This window comes from Anguilla rostrata, chromosome 3, assembly GCF_018555375.3.
Source record: "Anguilla rostrata isolate EN2019 chromosome 3, ASM1855537v3, whole genome shotgun sequence".
Lineage (NCBI taxonomy): Eukaryota > Metazoa > Chordata > Actinopteri > Anguilliformes > Anguillidae > Anguilla > Anguilla rostrata.
In genome coordinates, this window is record NC_057935.1 from 33077876 (window position 1) to 33090049 (window position 12174).

General features: G+C 44.7%; 1 protein-coding gene across 4 annotated transcripts; it reads left to right on the forward strand.

Annotated features, from left to right (window-relative positions):
• Positions 1-5128: 5128 nt before the first annotated feature.
• cdca7a (cell division cycle associated 7a) lies at positions 5129-11428 on the forward strand. 4 transcript variants are annotated; one of them, XM_064327207.1, is made up of 11 exons: positions 5762-5901; positions 6073-6181; positions 7076-7216; positions 7376-7498; positions 7722-7940; positions 8033-8110; positions 8555-8749; positions 9111-9245; positions 9337-9486; positions 10507-10643; positions 10856-11428. In XM_064327207.1, exons 3-11 carry the CDS (start codon positions 7109-7111, stop codon positions 10884-10886), a joined length of 1176 nt encoding a protein of 391 aa, XP_064183277.1. In that variant the 5' UTR covers positions 5762-5901; positions 6073-6181; positions 7076-7108; the 3' UTR covers positions 10887-11428. The 4 variants fall into 4 exon arrangements, with proteins under 4 accessions (XP_064183275.1, XP_064183276.1, XP_064183277.1 ...); XM_064327205.1 differs by lacking the exons at positions 5762-5901; positions 6073-6181 and adding an exon at positions 5129-5212; XM_064327206.1 differs by lacking the exon at positions 6073-6181 and having other exon boundaries at positions 5728-5901.
• Positions 11429-12174: the final 746 nt, after the last annotated feature.

Genomic DNA, 12174 nt, shown 5'->3' on the forward strand with positions numbered 1-12174 from the left:
CGTTAGCTCCGCCTACCCTATCTGGCGGAACAACCACTGATGGGTGATGGAAAACGCGTCACTAACTATGCGCCGCTTGTGAATTTTTCCCGGGAATGTCGCCACAGACACCCAGTTCTTTAATCATGAATTTTTAATAATAATAACAATATAAATTAATATAATAATAGGCTCAATCACCATTGTGTTACCTAATTCGGCGATAGATAGTGACTTAACAGACATTTATTTTAATGAAAATCTTCAAGATTATTACTTTAAGTATACTTAAAATATATATATACTTTTATGGACTTCAATGCATTTCCTTAAGAGATTGCCACGAATCTTGATAAAGATGAGCAATAAGGGCTATGAAAAATGTTGTTTAGCATCATTGTAGGAGGCACTATTACATGTATGAGTGACATTTCAATGTTTAATATCTTGTGATTTAATTCACAGAAAAGCTACGTAGCTAGTTAGGTTATGTTAATTTCACAGCCAGTGAGATCTGCCGGGCCAGACTTGGCACAGATCTGGCCCGAAGTTGCTTGCTATCTGGGTAACAGCTTCAAAATCCAGTTGATATTGTGGCGACCCTGGGGTAGCTAGCTAGGCAGCTAGCTACGATGGCCGTCGCTGGCACCATGTAAATACTTGCTTGTGCATAGCTGTGTGTAGCTAGGTGTAGTTAGTGTGCTTTTGTGTGTTAAAAGTGTAGATATCCGTGTTACGTGTGCTTGTACAGTTTTGTTGTGTATCGCGTCTCTTGTAGTTGTTGTTGCGTTTCCCTCGTGTTTCTTGCCCCTCATCTTGTGTGTGTGTCGCAGCTTGGAGCTGGGTAGAGGCAGGAGCGGCCGCGGTTGGCTAAAAAGTTAGAGCTAGGGAGCCAATCAGCAGTTGCTCCGGCAAGTAAACCTTATTTACATAGCCTGTCGATATAAGGGGAGATTCCGAGCAGGGTGAGTCAATGTATACATTGTGCCTAAAGTGCTGTAATCGTCTGAGAAGTAAACCAATAGTCCTTTTTAGGACTGGTTAAAATAAACTGAAGCTCTGTGCAAGCAATTCGTAAACTCCAACTCCTGTCTCTGTCTCCATTTGTCAAGCGCGCCACAATATTAATGGGTGGAATTTATCTCGTAGAACAAAACATAAAACTCTCTGAGGCTTACGTTCACCACAGACCTTACTTTCGGCAGAAAACAAAATCCCTATGGGAGAAAAGCATTGGAAATCTGCAGTGGGAACCCATAGCTCAAAAATGCGAACTTACTTCCGGGTTTTAGGACTACAAACTGTAACACTCTATCACCAAAAAAGAAAAAGAAAAGGAAAAACTATTGCTTTTACAGCTCTATAATCTTTGTGGTAAAATCATTTATATTTCTGAAACCCATTCTCTATCATTTCACATGCATAAGATCATTTCATGACTTTTGGACGGCGGTCCTGTAGGCCCACAGGACGAGGGGGAGGTGCTGGTCCCAATCGCGCTAGTGCCGACTGGTGAGGATGGTGAGCTGGGTAGCCAGGGTCCTGTTGAACCTCTCCACCAGACCGTCGCTCTGCGGGTGGACAGGGGTGGTCCGGGTCTTCCTGATCCCCATGTACCGGCAGACCTCTTCGAAGACCTCTGCCTCGAAGTTCCGCCCCTGGTCCGAGTGCAGCTCCTCTGGCACCCCCAAACCGGCAGAACATCTCCTCAACGAGCTTCTCGGCGGTGGTGGTGGCGGTCTGTTCAGGGACCGCGTACGCCTTGGGCCACTTGGTGAAGTAGTCCATGGCCACGAGGACGTACCAGTTCCCCGACTCAGTGGTGGGGAAGGGGCCCAAGATATCAACCCCCACGTGCTCCATGGGGGCCCCCACCAGGTACTGCTGTAGGGGGGCGTGCAAGCGCTGGGTCAGCCCCTTCTGGGCGGTGCAGGCGTCACAACAATGCACATGCAGTTCAACGTCCCTGCTGCACCCCGCCCAGTAGAACTGCCCCCGCAGCCGGTGGGACGTCTTGGTGACCCCGAAGTGTCTGGCCCCCACTACCCGGTGGACCAGCCACAACACCAGGGGTCGGAGTGCCTCGGGGCACCAGCAGCTGTAGCAGGTCGGCTGCCCGTCCTGGTGCCATCCACCACCGATACAGCAGGCCCTCCCGCTCGACGAGCATGGCCCACTGGGCATAGTAGGCTTTAGTCTCGGGGTCGAGCGCCAACTGACCCTTGTCCGTGAGGCGGTGTAGCGGGCTTGTGATGGTGGTGAAGTTCCTCACGTACCGCCGGTAGTAAGAGGCCAGGCCCAGGAAGCTCCGCAGCTCCGTTACGTCACGAGGGACAGGCCAGTCTCTCACCGCAGTCACCTTGGCCGAGTTCATGGCCACCCCTGGAGCCAGCGATGTGGTCGAGCGCGTCGTCAATGCAGGGGAGTGGGTATAAGTCCTTCTTAGTGGCGTTGTTGAGGCGTTGGTAATCAACACAGAACCGCCAGCTGGAGTCCTTCTTGACCACGAGCACGGCTGGAGCTGCCCAGGGGCTGTTGGAGGGCTCAATGATGCTAGCCGCCGCCATCTCCTGGATCTTCTGTTCTGCTGCCTGTTGCTTGGCCAGCGCCGATGGGGGCACAACCGGATGGGTGCCGTGGTGCCGGTGTCGATGTCGTGTTTCACCAGCACTGTTCAACTCTGGCCGCGAAAATGTTGACAAACTCGTCTAGGAGATCATGAAGCTGTCGTTGCTGGTCTGTGTCAAGGCCCTCGCTGCTACGCTGCCAGAGGTCCCGTACGGCTTGCACAGTCTGGACCGAGAGGGTGGCCAGTGGCGGTGCTGTGCTTCGGTCGCCTCTAGCAGCAGGCGTGGTCAGTGGTGTCGGCGGGGGTGCCAATGCTGGGGGACCGCTCTCGGGAACCAGGGGGGCTGCGGTGGTGTGCCGGTTCTGCTGGGGAGGTCGCCTGGCAGCTTGCTTCTCACGGCCTTGCTGGAGGGCTACGCTCTCTTCCCCAGGCGGATGGTGGAACCGGGGATGTCGAGCCGTGCCCCCCGGCAGCGGCTTCCATCCCATCATCTCGGCTCGCTCTCCGGTCACCGTCCTCAGGCCCGCCGTGGAGGGGGTCCAGCCAGGTGGGAACATCCGCAGAATCCGCCCCTTTCTCACCACCTATTCAACCCAGCTCCTGGTCCAAGCAATGGTTCTATCCCGCCTGGACTACTGCAACTCTCTTCTGGCTGGACTACCGGCATCTGCCACCAGACCCCTGCAGCTCATCCAGAATGCTGCGGCTCGTCTGGTCTTCAACCTCCCCAGACACTCCCACGTAACTCCCCTGCTCACTACCCTCCACTGGCTGCCTGTTATAGCTCGCATCAAATTCAAAACATTGGTTCTAGCATACCAGGCAGTCAAGGGATCAGCCCCAGCATACCTTCACAAGATTTTCAAACCCTACATGCCAACCAGATCCCTCCGTTCTGCTACCTCAGGACGCCTAGCACCTCCCCCTCTTCGCACCTGCACCTCCAGAACACGTCTCCTGTCTGTTCTGGCCCCACGATGGTGGAATGACCTCCCTGTGGAGGTCAGAACAGCTGAGACTGTGACCCATTTCAAACGACGACTGAAGACCCACCTCTTCAGGCTGCACCTCTCCCCATCCCTCCCTTCCCCCCCTGTAAATGACTAAACTTAGGGGTGTATCTAGGCAGCTGTTTAATAGGTGACTTAGTTGATGCGCCAGTCTTAACGACTACTTGTATTTTTATCTATTTTTAGTTTTCCATAGATTGCGTTGTTGCCGTTCTCGTTGTTAGTGTTAATCAGTTTAACCACCAGGGTCCAGGTTGAACTATGCGGTTGTTCCCTGTACTTGGACCGGTACTTCTCTCTAGGGGTTTCGTCATACTTGTTCCTGGTTATGGTTATACACTTTGTTGTACATCGCTCTGGATAAGAGCGTCTGCCAAATGCCTGTAATGTAATGTAATGTAATGTAATGTGTGGGTGTAACCAGCCACAAAAAAGTTTATGCAATATGTTCTGGATGTCAGTTTCCAGTATTGCCACCAATGTGGGCCCGTTTCACTTCAGTCCTGAAGTGTTAGATGGATTTCACCCTGCTAGTATTTCCTAAGAAGGAGCATATTCATGTTGATGGGACCATTTCTGCAATGTGAAACTGGAAGAGCAGATTCACTGCATTTGTTTACTTCCGTCCACATCAGAATTGTGACAATAAAGTCAGAACTATGAGAAATAAACTTGAAATTACAAGAAACAAGTTTGAATTCTGAGAAATAAAGTCAGAATTACGAAGAATAAACTCAATTGTGAGAAAAAAGTTACGATTGCGAGAAAAAAAGTCAGAATTAAACTTTTTTTGTGGTGGAAACGGGCTTGCATATGTGTATACTTGTCAAGTGAATTTTACATAATGTAACCTACTCAACTTAAAATAAACACCGATTGTAAAATACATAGGCCTACTGTATATACGTAGCTTACATAAATACATAGAATACTTTGATATCGCCATGGGGACATTTTCCTAGCAGCAAATAACACTCACAGTTACAAACAGACAATGCGGAGAAACGCAGTCATTCAGACTACTGCTGCATACAGATAAAAAATACAAATATTTAGGTCTATTAAATAAATAGGGAATTGTACAAACCTATCCAGACATATGGTTACCATTAATGTACTGTATGCTTGTGGGTGAAATAATGTTTAGCCAAGTATTAGTATAATTTATTTGATAATGTAACATTAATAATAATAATGCATTTGGTTCATTATGTGCTTTTTAAACACCCAAACCACTGGAAGCAGACAATTGTTCAAACATGTAGGTGTAGCACAGATTTTACACTTTCTTCTGACACAAATTTTGAATGAGAACATTCTCTTCCAATTGTAAGATGAAAAAACACAACGCCCAGTTACTTTAAATAATTTAGGAAACATTGGGGAGCATTACGTTGGAATACAGCTTGTTTAATTTGTGTGAGCTAAGATGTTCCTTTAAACAAACAGAATTTTGATATCAATACTTTTAATGGCAGGCAAAGATTTATCAAGGCTGAATTTGTGACTAATAGGCCACACTGATTTGAACGTGTAACTTCGAATTTTTGTACGATGAAAACGCGTTTTCTTCACATTTACCTTGATGAACTACCTCCCACAACGTCTCCGCACTCCATATCGAGTGCGAATCAATGTCCAGGCTTACATAGCTGTGAGTATACATTGTTTTAATTACTGTAGGCCATATCCAAGGGATTTTGACGTTTGAATTGAATGGATTAATTCCTGTTGTGTTTATTGATAAAAATCCAAATGTTTGTACAGAAAAGAAATTTGAATTTTTCAAAACATCTGATATAAGACTGCATCTTAAAAAACTAAATCATCCGCTTATTTATCGTAACTGCCAATGTGCAACGATTATGCATCAAAGTTGGCAAAACCAACAATTTAAACAATGACGAGAAACAGTGTGCTTTTCTTGTCCAGCCCCTTTTGCAAATCAACAAGTAGAATTTAGCGCCACGGCGCAGGACCTGGAATGAGTTTTAAGTGCAGAGTCATGAACAGAGACAAATAAACCAAATAACCTGTATACTTTAGATGACAAATGATATACATTACATTTATAGATTTTTATTAATTTTATTTTACGTTGGCAATGAAGATTTGTTTTAACAATCTAAACTTACGTATAAGTATCTGTAAGGACTCCACACACGCGCGGGAAATCTCTGCTTAGGTTGTCTCTTTGAGTGGGTGTTCCTACCAGACTTTCTGTAAGAGATCATCATAGAAGAATCAGTGCAGAAGCGTCTGGAGAAGTCTCACATAAGTAACGAGTTTGGTTATTCTTAAGAATATATCCCACTGTACCAAATGGCTCCTTCTCGCACGAAGGTAAGAAAGAATGATAGTTTAGTCTCGCAGTTGGTTTTCTGAAAGTGTGAAGTTATCTTGTCGTTAGAGTTGTAACTAACGTTAGTCCAAGCATTGGTTTTTGCTATGTACAAGTTACCTTAACTGGGCTTGCGTCTTTAACTGACTATATATATCTGTTTGTTCTTTCAGTAAGTATACGTGTCAGCAAGCTCGTTTGACAGCTATTTTTACATCCCCTGCTCCTGCCAGCGTAGTAGCTGACTACATTAGCAGTTGGCTGAGGCTTGCTTGCAAGTTGGTGGGTTCATTAAGTCGACACACTCAATTCAATCTACATAACGGGTTATATGTACATTTCCCATCTCTTCTCTGACCTCGATTCATGTGTGTTATAGCTGCATAGCACCAACTTGTTTTCTACGAAGCTAGCGAGGTCTACAAGTTCACCTTCAAATAGGCTATGTTAAAGTACTTGGGGCGTGGACTGAACTTTTCGCGCGAAATTTCACAGGCGTTCCACTTTTTTCACGCGATCCTGTAGGTTCGCCATTGAATTGAAATGTATGGAAACAGAAATGTGTTTATTGTTGACCACTGTCAGCCTATCGATTAATATATAGTCGCCAGAAGATGAACGTTTTGCAACTTCTATCCTGAACTGTCGCTCCATCAGTAGGGACCTAGTTTATTTTTTTGTTTTAAATAACCGTCTTTGATCATACTCCTCTGTCGAATTTAGCCTCATTGTGCAACTGTGTGAAGCACAGGATACGAAACAATCTTTTTAAAGCACTACTTATTTTGATAGTTGGTTACCTTTTGTTTCACAGTATTATTTACTTTGGAGTACCTATTTACGTAAGGTTAGTCAGTGAAACTGGCAAACATAATGACATAGTCAAACATACGTTGCTGCATATTGGTTAGTGAACCAGATATGCAATGCTAGTTGCAGTTGTGTTACTCTATCATAACAGCCTGTTAGTTAGCTGGGCTTACATTCAAGTTTGCACAGTAGGCATAGTAACACAAACGGGGGAAATAACAATTAAGAAATAAGAATAATTCACTCTTCCTTTCTGTGTCATTGGTGTGGGAAATATTAGATAGAAGGCTAAATGTGAAAATGGTAACATCTCACCTGTTAGAAGAGTACATTGCTAATTTTGACTCCTTGGCTTCTCTGATCCAGCGGCAGCAGGCCCCTGTTACAGCAAGCACCAGGATGAATTTGCGGAGCTTCCGTAATGTCCCTCTGGTTCCCATGGAAACTTCTTCCTCCTCATCTGATGATAGCTGTGACAGCTTTGGTTCTGACGGCTTCTCCAATACTGTAAGCAGTTTTAATTGAAAGTTACATGCAGATGGTATCAGTTTCCCAATGCGTTAACTGATCATACCGCCTCCATGTTGGAATTGTTGACTTCAGAACAGTAAGTGGTTGGCCTTGATATAATGCCTATGCACATGCATACTATTTCTCCCATCATAGAAGAGACCATACACCAGGGCCAGGGTGACAGCAAAGATGTCCAAGGTGTTTGAGGCCACTTCAGATGAAGAGACATCAGATGGGTTTGCAGCAAAAGATGTAACCAATGTAATAGAGACCATGGTGAGTTCTGAGCTCTCCAAACAAATGACTGACTAATTCTGGCATTTAAATGAGGTCTAAATATCTTTCATAAATTCAACCCACAATAAAAGAAAAAAAAAAAATTATTTGAGGAATATGTGAGGCTATGGTTTAGGGTCCAGATAATATTAAAGTTGAATATTCTTTTGAATATTCATAATTCTATCATTTCTATATTCTATAATTCTTTTTTGCATTTCAGAATGTGGACTCTGACTCAGAGGGCTCAGAGCCTCTTCGTCATGTCCGACGTTCACAGACCTTGAAGGTGGCCTTGAAGTTCCCCAGCAGGAAAACGGTCCACAAGAAGGCATCCTCCACAGAGGCCCTCCCTCAGTCCAAAGACCCTGAGTCCAACTCTGAGGAGGGTGAAAGCTTCTTGGACAAGAGGGCGCTCAACATCCGGGAGAACAAAGCGATGGTAAGCAAGGTGCAGGCTTATGGGTGCATGGGTACTGCGGAGGCGCAGTGTTTAATGAGCTCTCACTGACTTGGTGATCGATTTCTTTTCAGCTTTCTAAACTGATGGCCGAGCTGAACAAAGTACCTGGGCTGATGCCCAAAAGGACATCTCTTCTCACAGCAAATACGGTGAGGATGCAGATAAATACTGCTTTGGCCGTTTTTATTTGAATGCGTTTATGAGCGCTGCTATGATGCTCAAAACTGACCTTCAATTCAGTAGTACGGCTGGTTTTTTCTTCTGCCTGATAGTCCATAGTTCAACAATGTCACTGTTCGGCCACAGATTGTATACATCTGGTGAGTCAGGTTTAAATTGATCCCTGATTAGAGGGTAGGAATGAAAGCCAGCTGAACTACTGGTCCCACGGGCCAGATTTGTGTATCTCTGCCTTACACAGTCACTATGCACAACAGTGCTTTGCTTTTTTCTGCATATAAGATGGAAGCAGTGTACCCATTCCTTCTGTCCCAGGTGGGTTAGTTATAAGGTAGCAGTGTTGATAGAAGCGGTATGCTGTAAATTGGGATGATGTAGTTGAGTTGTCGGTGTGCATGTTGTTCTTTCTGCAGCCTCGACGTGTCCCCCGCCATTCTGTGGGAACTCCCAGTGCCCGTAGGAGGAACCCTGAGCGCACCTCTCGACCTCACACACGTTCCCGCTCCCTCATCGATGGCCCCCCCTCACCCCCGCCTGAGGAAGACCCGGAGGATAAGTTCAGTCTGGTGCGCAGGAGCCGCTGCTATGAAGAGGTGATAGAAGAAACGGTGAGTGTTCTACCTGGGAAGACATGGAGCAGTGGTTAGAGCCTAGAGCAATGATTACATATTCTGTTCTGTAGTTCATGTGACCTTGGTTTGCTAGATCTGTGATTGGTACAACATGCCATACATCTTGTATTCATGCAGTTGTTGCATTGATCAAGGGCCACTCTGTCACTTGCAATGTGATAACTTGATGTTCAGGGCTAGCTACTGCTTCATATCACCTCAATGCAAAGTTCTTTGATAGGACCTTAAGACTTTCTTTTCTCCTGGATGAGTAGGTACACCTACAGATCAATGTCTTGTGACATTGTCCCCCCTCCGCCTTGAATCCAGTGTGTTTTATCTGTCACTCTGCTTGTAGAGGGAGCCTCGTCGGCGCAGCTACAATGGAACGATGGCCATTCTTCATGTGGTCCGTCCTGTGGAGGATGTTACACAGGCTGAGCTGGATAACATTTGTTTCAACGTCCGAGAGAAGGTCTACGACCGCTCCACTGTGAGTTTTTGTTCCCGCTTCTTGTGGGTGAATGGTTGTATGGGTCTGATTTTCACTGTTATAATACATTGGTTTAATTGGGGCCCCATAGGGATCCACTTGCCACCAGTGTCGCCAGAAGACCAAGGACACCAAGACAAACTGCCGTAACCCAGAGTGTGTTGGAGTGAGGGGTCAGTTCTGTGGGCCATGCCTCCGCAACCGTTACGGCGAAGAGGTCCGAGATGCCCTACTGGACCCAGTGAGTACTGCGTCTTTCCTCAGTCTACTAATGGGAAGTGCCTGTGATCTAAGGGCTACGTTTATACTCTTATCTGGTCCAGTTCAGATCTCTGTCAGATTTCCTGTTTGTCTGATTGTCCACACTTAAATGACTTCCATGCCCTGTATGTTGAGAGACATTGAACTCATCACATCACATATGTGCAGAATAAACTGTATTAAAATGTCTACACAAGATGATTCAACAAAAGATATATGGTTTTATAAACAATCTTCAAGCTTTCAGTATGGAACCACTTTTATTATTTTTTATTCATTAATATTTCCCTGGTTGGCAGTGATGGCAGTAATCCAGCAATGCCAACAATGGTGGTGACAACAGCTGGTTACCATGGCATTCATGGCTGCTGTGATTGTCAATTCTGTTTAGAGAGACATGCATGAAAAGTCAGGACTGGGGAACGCGTTGTGGCCGCAGGGCAAGTGATGTATGATGTAAAAGAAAGCACTTCGATACAGAGAAATGTGATCTGCACACCCAGGCAGGTCACATTCAGAGAATCGGAATTGAATCAAATGGACACATTTGCATATAGTTAACTAATTGATAAAGCATTTGAATGTGGTTACCTGCCATTTGAAATTGTTTCCATGTGTTTTTTCCTTTTACTAGTGAAAAGCTCCGTTTCTTAACCGATATCCCCCTTTTTTTTGGAGCATAGAATTATGGCTCATTACCTTTATTTTTTACGGCCGTCTTTGCTCTTCTGTTCCAAGGGTGTGAATAATTCGAGGGCACTGAGTCTATAAGCAGCCTTAAACAGGGTAAAGTGTGGATTTGGTCTCTGAAATGAAGTTGAATTATTTCACCATTCGCTACCTGCAGTTAGTCATATTTTGCTGAAACCTGTACTTTCTAAAGGGCTGCTATTTAAAGAGGTTTTCAGGGAGGGAAGGGAAGACTTGGAGTTGCAGGAAGGTCAGTATTTTGATTATGTGAATACTGGACATTGTCAGTGACTAGTCTGTCTTTCTTCAGGAGTGGCGCTGTCCCCCGTGCAGAGGAATCTGCAACTGTAGCTTCTGCAGGGCGCGTGACGGACGCTGTGCCACTGGTGTCCTCGTCTACCTCGCAAAATACCATGGCTACGACAATGTGCACGCCTACCTGCTCAGGTGAACATTTATCCACCTTTGGTTGAATTTGTTTATGGGGGTTCCTGGGAGGGTTGAATGATACATACAGTTAACATTCTGAATGTTAAGGGTTTTTCTTATTTTATTATTTCATTTCATTTTTTAAAGGCAATGACCTATTGAATGCAAGCTTACTTCTCTTGAAGGCACTGGAGTTTTGGTGTGGGTAACACCTCTCTTTCTTTCTACAGTCTGAAACGTGAGTTGGAAGGGAGCCAGTGAACCAGTCTTGTGGCAGCCCATGCAATTTTTGGCCACTGGCATCTCTTGAATCTGCGATGTGGCTACTTTGCAAAACCTTTATTCTGCGCCCCCTATGCCCAATGTGCTTTTCCTGTTTCTGTATTCCAGATAAATTCTATAAAGTTTTAATTACATTGTTCTAAATGTATAATGCTTTATCAGTCCTTAAGAAAAAGCAGTTTTAAGCAGACATTTGCTAATATCAGTTGCTCGTAGGTCCTTAGATTGACTGTCTAGAAGCGCATATAATGAAATGCAATGTGCTAATTTTTTTAGTTTCAGGCTATTATGAACTCAATTAGAGTACATACAGTTGCTGTGTGCATGTATCAGTTTGGTTACTTAATTATTTTATACTTTGCTGAAAATTGAGTGTACCTTATAGCTCATCAGTTACATGAGCCTTTGTCTTTCCAGTTTTACCATCCCTGTTTATGTTCATCTTGCTCCAAGTTGGTGGAGAATTTACATAATTTTACCATTGCCCCACTGTTGATAATAAAGAGAAAATGTTAAATGTCCTATTGCGTTAAACAGTATCTGATGTTCATTTTTTTGCACGGTTGTCCTGTGCAGGTGGGCTAGTATGAAAACTAGAGTGGTGGTTGCCAGAAAGCGACTGTTGTAGTTTCATTATAGCAACTTGTCATCAAGCTGTCTTAGCCTTAGCAGACCTTATTTTCGGCAAAAAAATGAAATGTCTATGGGAAAATTGCATTGGAAATCTGACGAGGGAACCCATGGCTCAAAAATGCAAACTTACTTCCGGGTTTCAGGACTACTAACTGTAACACTCAATTACCGAGCTAGCTAGGTTGCAACTATAAACAGTAAACAGTTCCTATAAGGGCGGAGACATCTTGATGGAAGAGCAGAATTCAATACAAAAGCTACTCAACCTCGGACATCTAGCTGCCTAACTGGCTAGCCAAAAGTAATGTAACTTACAGGTCCAACATAAAACAGGCCAACTCCACTTTTCATCCCCTTGTCGAACTTCAGCCACCGAAGAAAAGTAATTCCAAGGTTGACTCTAGTTTTTGAATGAGCCCTGTCGACTTGTCATTTTGCTTCGCTGTATCTAGGCTTCTTAGCATCTGCAATTGCAGCAGCTGACTACTGACAAACACTTCATTGAAATCTGATCCAAAACTACAGGCCCTGTAGCCATGCCCACCCCTCCCCACAGAGAAAATAGTACCATGCCCATAAACATTCCAAACGTATTTTAGAATAACAAATACAGGTAAAAGGTGCACAAATTCGG